General features: G+C 38.0%; 1 protein-coding gene across 6 annotated transcripts in view; it reads right to left on the reverse strand.

Annotated features, from left to right (window-relative positions):
* Positions 1-15,527, reverse strand: part of LOC105486267 (SEC24 homolog B, COPII coat complex component) — a 105,405-nt gene that overhangs the window by 77,394 nt on the left and 12,484 nt on the right. The window contains exon 1 of one of the 6 annotated variants that reach the window (XM_011749043.3): positions 7,268-7,358. The exons of the other annotated variants lie outside the window; for them this stretch is intronic. Coding sequence (XP_011747345.1) covers positions 7,268-7,343 — 76 coding nt within the window. The 5' untranslated portion in view covers positions 7,344-7,358. Of the gene's footprint in view, positions 1-7,267; positions 7,359-15,527 lie in introns of those variants that run through there. 6 annotated transcript variants of the gene reach the window in all.

Raw genomic sequence — 15,527 nt, forward strand, 5'->3', positions numbered from 1 at the left:
TCTCTTTCTCTCAGATACCTGAGTCTGAAAGAAGACAAGCTGCCAAGTCGTGAACAGTCCTATGAAGAAGCCCATGCAAGGAGGAACTTAACTCTCTGGCCAACAGCCAAAGAGAAACTAAGATCTGCCAACAACCACGACTGAGCTTTCATGCAGATCCTCCAAACTCAGTAGAATCTTGAGATAACTATATAACCCAGCTAACAGCTTATCTCATGAGACACCCCGAGCCAGAACCACCTAGCTAGGCTGCTCCCAAGTTTATATTCCTGAGAAACTGTGAAATAAATAGTAGTTGTTTTAAGTTGTTAAGTTTGGGGGGTATTTTGTTATACAGCTATCAGCAAGTAATATACTCAGCCTGGAAGAAGTTTAAACTTTGAGACAGGCCGGGCGCGGTGGCTCAAGCCTGTAATCCCAGCACTTTGGGAGGCCAAGACGGGCGGATCACGAGGTCAGGAGATCGAGACCATCCTGGCGAACACGGTGAAACCCCGTCTCTACTAAAAAAATACAAAAAATTAGCCGGGCGAGGTGGCGGGCGCCTGTAGTCCCAGCTACTTGGGAGGCTGAGGCAGGAGAATGGCATAAACCCAGGAGGCAGAGCTTGCAGTGAGCTGAGATCCAGCCACTGCACTCTAGCCTGGGCAACAGAGCCAGACTCCGTCTCAAAAAAAAAAAAAAAAAAAAAAAAAAAAAAAAAAAAAACTTTGAGACAGGGTCTCGCTGTGATCCCAGGCTAGAGTGTGGTAGCATGGTCATGGTTCACTATAGCCTTGTTCTCCTGGGCTCAAGCAATCTTCTCACCTCAGCTGTCCGAGTAGCTGGGACCACAGGTGTGTACCATGGTGACCAGCTAATTTTTACTTATTTATTTTTTACAGAGACGGGCTCTCACTATGTTGCCCAGGCTGGTCTCCCATACACCACTGCCCAGTTAATGTTTTTAAATTTATTTTTTTGTAGAGACAGGGTCTCACTGTGTGCCCAGGCTGGTCTTAAACTCCTAGACTCAAGTGACTCTCCTCCCTTAACCTCTCAAAATGCTGGGATTATAGGCATGAGCCACTGCACAGAGCCAAAAATTTTTTCTCACTTTTTATTTTTCCTAACTATAAAAGCAACAATATACCCACTATAGAAAAAAATTCAAACAATGAAGAGTATAAGGTAAAAATCTCTGTCTAGTAGCTTATATCCTATTTCCCAGATATAGTTACAGTTAATGATTATGCATCCTTTGTATATCCATGTTATCTATGTAATGCATATGTAAGCACGTATATAATTTACTTGATTTTTTAAACACACAAAAGGATATTAGTTCTGCAACTTGCTTTTTACTTAATATATGCTGAATATCCGTCTGTATTAGCATATATAAATCCTCATTATTCTTTTAAAAACTTACATATAGTACTTCATTGTAGAGATATAACATTATTTACCAAATCTCCATTGATGAATATCTTGGGGATGAACCAATTTATATTTATGAGGTCAACATTTGTGATGAAGCTATAAGACAAATTTCTAAAAGTCAAACTGGAAGTTCAAAAGGTTTATGTTTTTAAAATTGACATTATTGGCAAATATCTCTTAAAAGGGCTATCTATTTATACCTCCCATCAATAATGCTTCAGATTGCCTCATCATCCCAACACTGACTATATTTTAATCTTTGCCAATCTGAAAAGTGAGAAACACTTTAGTTTACAGTAGTTAACTTTGAATGATGCCGAGACTCTCATTTGGGTGTCTTCCTCTGCTGTTTGCTTTTTCTATAGCATTGTGATTTCCTTAATGATTTCTAACTGTTCTCACACAGTAGAAAATTCGCCTAATGTTATGTACTATAAGTATTTCCCCCAGGTTACTGTTATGTTTTGACTTTATTCATGGTATCTTTTGCTATCGTTTCTTGATTACATAGTAAAATTCTTTTTTTATGCTTGACAAATTTTTAAATCATACTTAGTAGTGGTTTCTTCATTTCAAGATTGTAAAACTATAAAACCATGTTTTACTCTAATGTTCTATACCTTCATTTTTATGTATCTTTGATAAGTATAGCATATATTTTATCAATACCAACAAAACATTAATCCTAATGTTAATCTTATTAATATTACTACATTAAATATATTATATTATATGCCACTCACTGTTCTAAATGCTTTACATATATTAACTTCTTTAATCTTCTAAAGTACATAGTATTATTATACCCATTTATCAATAAATGAGCCACAAAAGTTAAGATGTTTAACACAGTTACATGCTTAGGAACTAACTGGGCTGGAATTTGAATCAGGCTGTCTGGCTCAAGTTCATGCTGTTAACCAATGATCTGCTGTCCTTTGCTACAAATGGCCAATTGTCCCAACAACAAAATTCTAGTTTTAGTTCCAATTACTTTTCTTTGGGTTTTGGGCAAATCTTAATTATCTTGGAATCTAGTTTTTCTGTCTTGTGGAAGAAAAGAGATTATCTGTGCCATATCTCAAATGAAAGGATAAGTTAACAGAAAATTGACAAGATGTTTCAGCTCCACTGACACAAGTACACAAAGGAAGTACCACTATACTCCTTGCCATAATAATGTATTAAAATACTTGTTTATAAAAGAGATAAGAATAAAGTTTACATTTTCCAATTGTTTTCAATTTCTTTTAAGTAATGTAATGGAATCTTCATTTCTGTTCATATAATATAGATACTACGGCCAGCATAAAAATAACTTACACAGTCAAGCTGTAAGGGAAAAATATCATCTACATTCCTCCTATAATTCCAAGAAGTATACAGAGAACAAAAATACTGATAACACTATTTTACTAGGTGCATAATTGACTTTTCTTTCAGATTATTTTAGATGGTAATAATCCATCTGAGAGAATTGATTTACTTAAGGAAATAAAGTCTGTTAGGAATCTTTCATTAACACGACAAAAGTAAAATGTTGTCCTCCTTTCTCCTATTTAAATATATTAAAAGATGGATTTGCTAACTTTCACTGTAGTCTCAGAAAAGTCTGCACTAGTAGAATTTATCAATGAAGAGCCAAGTCAGATTTAGAGAAATCTGTTCAAATTATCTACCCACTTAGTGATTGATTTGGCATATCCATGCTACATGATCTGAAAAGAGAAATCATCATTATGTCCTAACTATTCAAATGTCATTCTTTTAAAAATAACAGGAATGTTCTATCTGCTGAAATTTATCAGAAGTGAGTTGCCCACCAGAATAAGTCTATTTACTTTCTAGCTTATCAAAGAAAGGTACTACTCTGGGAAAACATGGGGGTGGGAATATCTAATATATCTAATTATATGTAGATGCTTACCATTCCATACTTTATATCAAGATCTAAATGTTCCCAATCTATAAAAAAGTATCTGAAAGTAATTAAAGTTAATAAAAAAGATGAATGTACATCATTTTTAACATGTATTCAGTATTTTTAAATTACTGAGATATTTTGCTTTTTTGTACTATTTCTTCAAAAACCATTATGTATTTCACACTTATAGCACTTCTCAATCTGATCAACCATATGTCAAGTACTCAACAGCCATGTATAGCTAGTGGTGACCACACTGGATGGTGAAAGTCTACAGCATATGTCTATGATTCCAGTTGTTTCTGCCTCTCATGATAATTAAATTTTCAGCCTCAGTGTTTTTCCCCCTATTCTTTTCTCATGTACCTGTTCAATTTTTTTCCCATATTTATTTAAGCTCTATGGCTTCCAAATACTATATTCCAAGAAATAACTATTTTACTATTTTTTCTTTTTCTTTTTTTGAGACGGAGTCTCGCTCTGTTGCCCAGGCTGGAGTGCAGTGGCGCGATCTCAGCTCACTGCAAGCTCCACCGCCTCCCGGGTTCACGCCATTCTCCTGCCTCAGCCTCCTGAGAAGCTGGGACTACAGGTGCCCGCCACCACGCCCGGCTAATTTTTTTGTATTTTTAGTAGACACGGGGTTTCACCATGTTCGCCAGGATGGTCGCGATCTCCTGACCTCGTGATCCGCCCGTCTCAGCCTCCCAAAGTGCTGGGATTACAGGCATGAGCCACTGTGCCTGGCCCGAACTATTTTTTCTAAGATTAGAGCAACACTGTGCATTATGTACATATATACACATATTATGTTTAACTTATCTGAATACAAAACTCTTGTAGTAATTATTCATCTGTGATATTTATTGGGATTCAAAATGATCCTGCAGCATGTATGAAAAGACTGCTGTTATTTTAATACTTCTAAAATAGACATAAAAGTTGTGGAGGAGAAATTTATGTGGAGGAGAAAAGAAATTTGTTATGTCAAATTTCTGAAAAATAACTTCAGAAGTACTTCTCTTATCACAAATGTGATAGTCATTGTAAAAAAAAAAATACAGAAAGTGATCAAATAAAAATCATCTGTAATCTTCCTGAGATAACCTGTTAACATTCTTATGTATACAAACCCTGTATTTTCTTTTGGCATATATATGCATAATTTAGGTAAGCAAAAGTGGGATTATAATGTATCTTTTAAATAATTTCTTCATTTAGCATGATTTGAATATCTTTCCATCATTATTTTTAACGTCTGAATAGTACTCCGTTAAAACATGAATTTACCATATTTTAATCTATTTTCTATTTGCCATTTAGGTTTTCTTTTTTTTAACATAAACTACATAATAAACAGATCTGTAGGTAAATTTTTGTGTTCATTCACTTTACTAATAATAACTTCCTACCTGTTGCAATTGTTGGGTCAAGTCCCTAGTTGGCAGTTTAACTGTGCAGAAATGGGAGATGTCAGGATGCCCACCAAAAACGGAGGTAGAGACCGGAATCAAAGTGGGCCCAGAAGCTAAATCTGGCAGAGACTTCAAAGTCTTTATAAATATATTCCAAAAACGAAAAGAAAATATATTCCAAAAATTGGGGGAAAATGTTGCCAGCAAATGCAGAGACAAGGGATATCAAGAGAAATGAAAACTATTCTAAAAATATTCAAAAGAAATAAATATGCTAAATGGTCTCTACAGCATGGCAGAAGACTTAATGAACCTTGATTAAGTTGATCAACCTTGAAGACTGGTCAAGAAAATGATCTCATCTAAGAAACTTAGAGAAAAAAAAAAGACTGAAGAAAAATGAACAAAATTCGAGAGACCTATGGGACAACACAAAGCAGTCTAACACTTGTATAATCAGTAAGCGTGTAGTGGGCTAAAGAGTGGCCCCCTAAAAGATTATGTACACATCCTAATTCCTCCAATCCTGTGAAAATTATATGGAAAAGAGTGATTATTGCCTTAAATGATGAAAGACATGCTTAGGTTAAAGATCTTGAGGAGTCTCTCCTGGATTATTTGAGTGGGTCCTAAATGCAATCACATGTATCCTTATAAAACATACATACAGAAGAGAAGACATACACATAAATAAAGAGAAGTTAATGTGAAGTTGGAGCACAGAGTGATGTAGCCACAAGTGAAGGAATGCCAACAGTCAAGGACAAGTGGGAAGAGTCAATGAACGTATTACTCCCCTAGGAGCCTACAGAGGGAGCATGACCGCTGTGGTTTAAATGCTTGCTCCTCCAAAATTCATGCTGAAATTTCATCACCATTGTAACGGTATTAAGAGGCTGTGCCCTTATGAATGCATTAATGCCACTATCACAGAAGTGAGATTGGTATAAAAGGGCAAGTCTGGTCCCCTTTTCTCTGCCCCCACCTTTGCCCTTCTGCCACGTGATGTTTTCTGCCATGTTATGACACAGCAAGAAGGCCCTAACCAGATGCTGGCACCTTGCTCTTGGATTTCCCAGCCTCCAGAATTGTGAGAAGTAAATTTTTGTTCATTATAAACTAGCCGGTGTCAGGCATTCTGTCATAGTAGCACAAAATAGACTAAGAAGTAGTCCTGCCAACATCTTAATTTCAGACTTCTGGACTTCATAACTGCAGAAAAATACATTTATGTTCTTTTAAGCCACCTAGTTTATGGCCATTTGTTTCAGCAGTCCTAAGACATTAATAAAGATATAGAACAGAAATTCTCAAAGTGTAGCATACAAAACCCTAGCAGTGCCAGAAACTCTTTGGGGAAAATCCATGAGTAAAAACTATTTTCAAAATAGTACTAAGATGATATTTGCCTTTTTCACTGTGTTGACAATTATACTAATGATACAAAAGCAACGATGGCTGCAATGTGAACCCTGGGGCACAAACTGAAGCAGTGGCACCAAGCAATACTAGCAGTTACTATATTCTTCACTACCATGCACTCACATATATTTTTAAGCCAGTTTCCCTTAAGAAAGTCTTAAATAAAGCAGTAAAAATTAACCTTATTACATTAAAAACAATAGTCTCTGTGAAACATAAAGCACTTTTATTGCACACTGAAATATAAATGTTATCTTCAGGAAAAGTACTTGTTTAACTTAGCTGTGAGTTCTATCATTGAACAAAACTTCAGCAAATAGAATACAACAATATATTAAAAGTAAAATACATCATGACCAAATGGGGTTCATATTAGGAATACAAGGTTGTTTGACCATTTGAAATACATTCAATGTGATTCAACATATTAACAGACTTAAGGAAACACCATATAATCATATCAATAGATACAGAAAATGCATTAGATAAAACTTGGCATCCATTCATGATAAAAACTCTCAATAAACTAGGAAGAGAAAGAAACTTTCTTAACCTGATAAGCACTATCTACTAAAAACCTATAGCAAACCATACTTAATGGTAAGGAACAGACAGACTGCTTTTATCCTAACGTTAATTACATGCAAGGCAAGATGTCCTCTCTCATCACTCCTATTCAATAATGTACAACATGTAAGCCCCTTCAGTGAGGCAAGAAAAATAAATAAATAGTAGATAGACTGGAAGGGAGTTAAAAAAAAAAAAAACTGTCTTTATTTGCAGAATGACATAACTGTCTAGGTAGAAAATCCCAAAAAAATCTTCCAAAAAATGCCTGGAACTAATAAGTGAGTTTATCAAGGTCACAGAATATAAGGTCAATATATAAGTATCAATTATGTCTCTAAAGATCAGTTATAAACAAGGGGAATTAAGATTTTAAAAAACAATATCATTTATAATAGCACAAAAAAAGAAGTACTTAGATATGTAAGTCTAATGAAATATGTTCAGAACCTATATAAAGAAAACTACAAAACACTAATGAAAGGAATCAAGGATTTAAAGAAATGGAACGACATACCGTGTTCATGGATTAGAAGACTTGATATTATGATGTAACTTATCTCAGTTTTGATCTTTAGATTCAATGCAATCATAATAAACAACACCAGCAGGCTTTTTTTTGTAGATATCAACAAGCTGATTCTAAAATTTCTATGGAAATGCAAAGTTACTAAAAACAAACAAAAACTGAAAAGGAACAAAGCTGGAAGACTCACATTACCCAATTTTAAGGTGTACTTTATAGGTTACAACAATTTTAAAAGTGTGGTATTGGTGAAAGGACAGATAGACAGAATGCAACATAGTCTAGAAACAGACCCACAAAAATACAGTCAACTGATTATTGACAAAGGTGCCAAGGCAATGCAATTGAGGAAAGATAGTTCTTTCAACAAATGGTGCTGGAATAACTAGATATTCACATGTGAAAAAAAGAAAAGAACTTCAACATATATTAAACAAAAATTAAGTCAAAATGAATCATAGACCGGGTGTGGTGGCTCATGCCTGTAATCCCAGCATTTTGGGAGGCCTAGGCAGGCAGATTACCTGAGGTCAGGAGTTGGAGACCAGCCTAGCTAACATGGTGAAACCCCAACTCTACTAAGACTACAAAATGAGCTGGACATGGTGGTGCATGCCTGAAATCCCAGCTACTCGGGAGGGCTGAGACAGGAGACTTCACTTGAACCCGGGAGGCGGAGGTTGGAGTTAGCCAAGATAGCACTACCGCACACCAGCCTGGGTGACAAAGTGAAACTCCCATCTCAAAAAATAAAATAAAAAATAAAAAGAATCCTAAATCTCATTGTAAATTAAACATTTAAGAGAAAATACAGATTTCTGAAGGGAATCTGGGATTGACAATGAATTCGTACTATAGAGGTGAAAGGGGCAGCTCCCCTTGGCCCTCTGAAGGTGTGCTGAAAACTCAACTTGCAAAAGGCAGATTAACAGGAGAAAAGACATACAAATTTATTTAACATGTACTACATGGGGGCTTTCAGAATGAGACCCAAAGATAGAGGAAATTGTCCATCTTTATGCTTAGGTTCAACAAAGTATGGACAGCCATGCAAAAGTATAATTGGATAAAAAGGCTATAATCTAATGTACACAGACTGAATGGGGAAACCCAGGAAGGCCTATCTGTTTAGTTTCTTCTTGGCCTGAGCACACATTCTTTCCTCCTGCTTATGGGGCAGGACCCTCTCTGGAATGGGTTTTATGACCTACAGTCAAACAAGGTAGGTGAGATAATTACAGCCAGTTTTTACAGATAGGACAGAGGGAAAGTTAGAGTAATATTTTTAGGTTTTATGGCTTGCTTTGGGGAAAAAAGGTTCCAGTTTCTATGACCTGCTTTGGGGAAGAGGGAATCTGGTTTCTAAGGCTAGCCTCAGGGGAGAACAGGACTGAGAGACAGGCGGCAACAGAAAGTTAGAGAAAAACTTTTGCTTCTGAGGCCTTCATTTTGGAGTTTTGTTCTTTCTTTCTTCTCTTTCTTCTCTCTCTCTCTCTCTCTTTCTTCCCTTCTTTCTTGAGACAGAGTCTTGCTCTGTCACCCAAGCTGGAGTGCAGTAGGGCAATCTCAGTTCACTCCAACCTCCACCTGAGGGTTCAAGTGATTCTCCTGCCTTACTTTCCCTAGTAGCTGGGATTACAGGCACCCACCACCATACCTGGCTAATTTTTGCATGTTTAGTAGAGACCACAGGGTTTCATCATGTTGGCCAGGCTGGTTTTGAACTCCTGGGCTCAGGGAATCCTCCTGCCTCAGCCTCCCAAAGTGCTGGGATTATAGGTGAGAGCCACTGCACCCAGCCTGAGGTTTCGTTTTCTGAGCCTCAACATCACCTATGATACTCAGCAACATAAAATATTGATAAAGTTGACTTTACCAAAATGAAAAAAAAGTATGCTCTGTGAAAGGAGCTAAGGGGGATTAAAGATAGATAAGACACAGTTGGCCAGGTGTGCCTGAGGTCAAGAGTTCAAGACCAGCCTGGACAACATGGAGAAACCCTGTCTCTACTAAAAATACAAAAATTAACTGGGTGTGGTGGTGCATGCCTGTAATCCCAGCTATTCGGGAGGCTGAGGCAGAAGAATCACTTGAACCCGGGAGGCGGAGGTTGCAGTGAGCTGAGATCACGCCATTGCACTCTAGCCTGGGGGACAAGAGCGAAACTCCGTCTAAATAAAATAAAATAAAATAAACAGACACAGTCATGAAAACGTTTAGGAAAATTAAAAGAATAACACAGAAAGAAAATGTCTGCAAATCAGACACTTAATAAAAAACTTGTACCCAGAATACACTAAGAACTCTTAAAACTCAACTAGTAAAAAAATAGACAACCCAATCAAAAATCAGTAAAAGATCTGAAAAGGTCATCACCAAAAAAGTTATAAGAATGTAAAATATACACATGAGAAGATGCTTATCATTAGTTATTAGGAAAATATAAATTAAATTACAACAAGACACTATCAAAAACATCAAATGCTGGCAAAGATGTGGTGCAAGAGAAACATTCACTCATTGTTGGAGGGAATACACACCAGTACAGCCACCCTGAAAAATAATTTTGCAATTTGTTATAAACTTAAGTATATATTTACTACGTGACCCAACAGTCCCACTCTAGTTATTTACCTAAGTGAGCTGCAAACTTGCGTCCACACAAAAGCCAGTACATGAATGTTTATGGTAGCTTTTTTTATAACTATCCAACACTGGAAACAACCAAGATGTCTGATAACAGAGGAAGGGACAAATAATCATGGTACACACATAAACAGAATACTACTTAGCAATAACAAGGAACAGAATATGAATCTGTACAGCAGCATGGATGAATGTAGCTAAGCGAAAGGAGCCAGACCCAAAGGGCTACATATTACATGGTTCCGTTTATATGACATTCAGAAAAACAAGGATAGAGAACAGAGCAATGGCTGCCAGGGGCTGGTGAGAGGCACTGCCTACAAGAACATTTTTTTTTTTCATGGTGATGGAACTGTTTCAGATGGTACTGCACTGGCATAATACATACATGATTACATGTGTTTATCTAAACCTGTAGAGCTGTATTATACAAAGAATAAAAGGAAATATACTATACGTAAATTTTCTTTAATAAATCAACCAGGATGTCAAGAAAACCTAGGCTAGAATACAGACTGTGACAGATCAGTCTAATTGTATTACAAATGTATGATAACCTAACTGAATGATGTTTAGGTAATACAGATACAGATAGACAGACACAAAAATAATTATAGATGAGTTAGCATATACATATACATACTCACATTTCCTAGCTCTGTCCACTTTCAGAGCCTGAAGCAGTGACACCACCGTAGTAATAAGCATATCCAACACCTAGTTCTTGGTTTCTAAATATCATCCTCCAATAAAAGAAACCAGAGTCCCTTGGACATAGGGTTGATTTTGGTACTGGGATAAGGCAAGTACAAGATAGAGTAACTTGTAGTGTCAGAAAGTAAGGAAGTGCCCAAACAACAAAAGGATTGGGGGAAAGGGATACAGAAGCCAACATAAAAGAGCTCCCAATGGCCACAGCTGGAATAATCTGAGCAACAAAAGTAAGTATCAATAGTATTGGCACTTTGGGAGTCAAGGAAGGAGGATTGCTTGAGGGCAGGAGTTTGAGACCAGCCTGGGCAACATAGCAAGACCCCGTCTCTTTAAAAAAAAAAAAAGAAAAAATTAGCTAGGCAGATGGCACCAGCTACTTGAGAGGATTGCTTGAGCCCAGCAGGTTAGGGCTGCGGCAAGCCATGACTGTATCACTGCACTCCAGGCTAGACAATGGAGCAAGACCCTGTCTCCTTCTCTATATACAGCATTGGATTATACCTCAAAGAATAAAGTAAACATTTTTGAGTTTATAACAACATACACAAATGATTGAATAAATTTTAAAATGGGATTAAACGGGGAAATCTCCGTTATACGAAACAGGGAAAGAGAAAATTACCATTAGAAATCCATAGTAGCTGGTGCTGTGGCAAATATCTGTAGTCCCAGCTACTGGAAAGGCTGAAGAGAGAGGATCCCTCAAACCCAGGAGTTCTGGGCTGTCATGTGTTACGCTGATTGGGTGTCTACACTAAGTTTGACATCAATATGGTAATCTCCCAGGAGCAGGGAGGGGACCACCAGGTTGCCTAAGGAGGGGTGAACCGGCAGAAGTAGGAAATTAAGGATATAAAAAATCCCATGCTGATCAGTAGTGGGACTACAACTGTGAATAGCCACCGTACTCCAGCCTGAGCAAGAGGAAGACTCTGGCTCTTTAAAAAAAAAAAAAAAAAAATTGCACAGTAATAATTGAGGCAGGTGAGAGTAAGCAAAATTCATTAGTGAAATGCTAAAATGAGTGAGTAATTTTTTTTTTGAGACGAGTCTCATTCTGTCACCCAGGTTGGAATGCAGTGGCGCGATACTGGCTCTCTGAAACCTCTGCCCCCCACCCCGGGTTCAAGCTATTCTCCTGCCTCAGCCTCCCAAGTAGCTGGGATTACAGGTGCCTGCCACCACGTCCAGTTAATTTTTGTATTTTTAGTAGAGATGGGGTTTCACCATCCTGGCCAGGCTGGTCTTGAACTTCTGCCCTGGTGATCCACCCACCTTGGCCTCCCAAAGTGCTGGGATTACAGGTGTGAGCCACTGCACCCGGCTGTGAGTGAAATTTTAAAAAGAAACAGAATGGTAGACTAACTTCAAAGTATCTCCCAAAGAATATTTATTAATTACTGTGGTGATCTGAACATAAGCCCACAAATCATTTGGTACACCTCATTGCAGAAGGCAGAGTTTAATTCCCTTTTTTTCCTACATTTTTAAGAGACAGGGTCTTGCTCTGTCACCCAGTCTGGACTACAAAGGTGTGATATAGCTCACTGTAACCTTGAAGCCCTGGACTCAAGGGAACCTCCCATCTCAGCCTCCAGAGTAGGTGGGACTACAGGCAAGTGCAACCACACCCTGGTAATAATTTTACTTTGTTTGTAGAAACAAGGTCTATGTTAGCCAGGCTGGTCTCAAACTCCTGGCCTCAAGTAATCTTCCTGCTTCAGCCTCCCAAAGTGCTGAGATTACAGGTGTAAGCCACTGCATCCAGCTTCTCTTTCTTTTGAGAGTAGGCTAGAGTTAAGTGAATCACTCCTAATAAACATACCATGAAAAGGAAAAAATAACTTTACAGAGGAAGAACCTCATAGACATCCCTCTATTATAGACTCAATGTTTATGTCCCCCCAAAACTATGCTGAGGCCCAATTTGATGGTGTTAGGAGGTGGGGCCTTTGGGAGGTAATCAGGTTTACATTAGGTCATGAAGGCAGGACCACCATGAGAGAAGGAGTGCCCTTATAAAAAGAAGAGAGAGATCTCTCTATGTGCACATACCAAGAAAAGGCCATGTGAGCACACAGTGACAAGGTGGATAGAGGGTCCTCACTAGAATATGACCATACTGACAATCTGATCTCAAACTTCCAGCCTCCAGAATTGTTGTAAAAATAAATGTCTGGGCGCAGTGGCTCATGCCTGTAATCCCAGCAACTTGGGAGGCCAAGGCAGGCACATTGCTTGGATCCAGGAGTTTAAGACTAGCTTGGGCAACATGGTGAAACCCTGTCTCTACAAAAAAAAAAAAAAAAATAGAAAAATTAGCCAGGCATGGTGTCACATGCCTGTAGTCCCAGCTACTTGGGAGGCTGAGGTGGGAGGACTGCTTGAGCCTGGGAGGTCAAGGCTTCAGTGAACCATGATTGAGCCACTATACTCCAACCCAGGTGACAGTGAGACACTGCCTTAAAGAAAGAAAAGAAATATCTGTTGTTTAAGCCTCAGTCAATGGTGTTTCAATATAGCAGCCTGAGCTAAGACAACCCTCTTAACCAAGTCAAGTGCCCAAGGTTAACATGATCAGTAATAAAACAAGCTGGTACCATGCAAACCCTGAAATGACTCAGTAAGAAGCATACTTCACCACTGTGGTATTCTTATGAAAAACTCATACACACAATCTAATAATGAGAAAGCATCAGCAAACTCAAAGTGAGGAACTGTCTACAAAATACCTAATCAGTACTCTTTAAAAGCGAGGAAGTCATTAAAAAAAAAAAAAAAAAAAAGACAAGACTAAAAAACTGTCAGACTACAGGCTAAGGAGACATGACAAGTAAATGCAAAATGATATTCTGAATTAAATCCTGAGACAGAAAAAAAGACATTGGTGTAAAAACTGGTGAAACATCAATACAATTTGTAATTTTATTTCACCAATGTTAATTTCCTGGTTTTGATAAATGTACCAAAATTTTGGAAGATGGGCTGGGCACAGTGGCTCATACCTGTAAATCCCAGCACTTTGGGAGGCTGAGGTAGGCAGGTCAGGAGTTCAAGAACAGCCTGGCCAACATGGTGAAACACCGTCTCCACTAAAAATACAAAAACACAAAAATTAGCCAGGCATGGTGGCAAGTGCCTGTAGTCTCCGCTACTCGGGAGGCTGAGGCAGGAGAATCGCTTGAACCTGGGAGGCCGAGGTTGTAGTGAGCAGAGATCACATCACTGCACTCCAGCCTGGGCAACAGAGCGAGACTCTGTCTTAAAAAAAAAAACAGTTTCATAAGTTATCGTTAGAGGAAGCTGACTGAAGGGTACTGCACTTTCTGTACTATCTTTGCAACACTTCTGTAAGTCTAAAATTATTGCAAAATAAAGTTTTTAATATATCAGTAGAAAAAGGTGCTGGAAATGACCTATTAAATTGTATGACACACCAAACATAGCCAGAGCGATTTACCTAAAAAGCAGATCTGATATTGTTACTCCCTGTTTTGATGCCTTCTAATGGTTTCTCTTGCCACCAAAAAAAAAAAAAAAAATTCAAATTATTTAACATGACCAATAAAACATACGTCCATATCCTAATCTCTGAACTTGTGAATATGTTAGATTACCTGGCAAAGGGGAATTAAGGTTGCACATGGTATTAAGAATGTTAATCAGCTGACCTTGAAACAGATTCTTGATTATCCAGGTGAGACCAATATAATCACAAGCATCCTTAAGAGCAGAACAAGAGGGGTAGAAGAGTCAGAGGGAGATGTGACTACAGAAGAATTCTCAGAGAGATGCAATGTTGCTGGCTTTGAACATGGAGAAAGTGGGCCATGAGCCAAGGAATGTGGGCAGCATCTAGAAGCTATCTGACAAAGGCAAGAAATTAATTCTCCCTTAGATTCTCTAGAAGAGAATGCAGCCCCGTAGATGCCTTGATTTTAGCTCAGGTGGACTTCTAACCTATAGGTGATAAATTCATGTTGTTTGAAGCCACTAATTTGTGGTCATTTGTTACAGCAGTAAATAGAAAACAATGCGAAGACTCTCCATAATCTGACCCCTGCTTATCACTCCTGTTTTATCACTCACCACCTCTTCATACAATAATTTTAAAGAGGTATGCCTTAATATACTAGTACACTGCAAGTCTTCCACATGCCTCTGCCGACATTTGATCAATAAATAAAATTTAATTTTGCTACACTTAAGATACTTACTGATATGGTGAAGTCAAATAGAATGTTGAGCTGGTGGGAAAAAATACTGTTTGCCACAAAAAAGCAAAGAAGCCACAGAAGAACACCAAGTAAGATTGTATGCTTGAGTTTTGCCTCAAGAGGCCCTAAAAGAGGTTCATCAAGGCAGAAGACAGTTTTACTTTAAGCTGTCTTATAGAGGCTTCTGAAGGGGATCAAGTGAGTATGTGATACTTTTTTTGAAACTTTTATTTTAATACAAGTGTTCAAAGTGTAATTCCTTTAAGAACGCCACCAAAAATTTTAGCACTGAAGTAGCCATGAGTATGAAAAGGCTGAGAATCACTGTTCTGCACATATCCTTATCATGCTAAATTTTTTTCAAGCCATGCTTCCTCACCTCTCAATCTTCAGATAGGCTTTTCACTCTACATGGAACCTTCCAAAATACTCTCTTCTGTTTCACCTGACCAATTCTTAACTTATTCTTCAGATCTCAGCTCAGCTCTTCCTCCAGGAGAACATTCTCTAATCCTACAAGTGAATGCATGCCATTACATAATATTGCTTCCACTTCACATTTATTTTGCTGCCGGCTCTGACTTCTCCTGTGTCTCTCTAATAAGAACCACTGTGATTATGTCAGGCCTACCAAGTTCCAGGAAAACCCCATCTCAAGAGCCTTAATTTAATCA

This window comes from Macaca nemestrina, chromosome 3, assembly GCF_043159975.1.
Source record: "Macaca nemestrina isolate mMacNem1 chromosome 3, mMacNem.hap1, whole genome shotgun sequence".
Classification (NCBI taxonomy): Eukaryota; Metazoa; Chordata; class Mammalia; order Primates; family Cercopithecidae; genus Macaca; species Macaca nemestrina.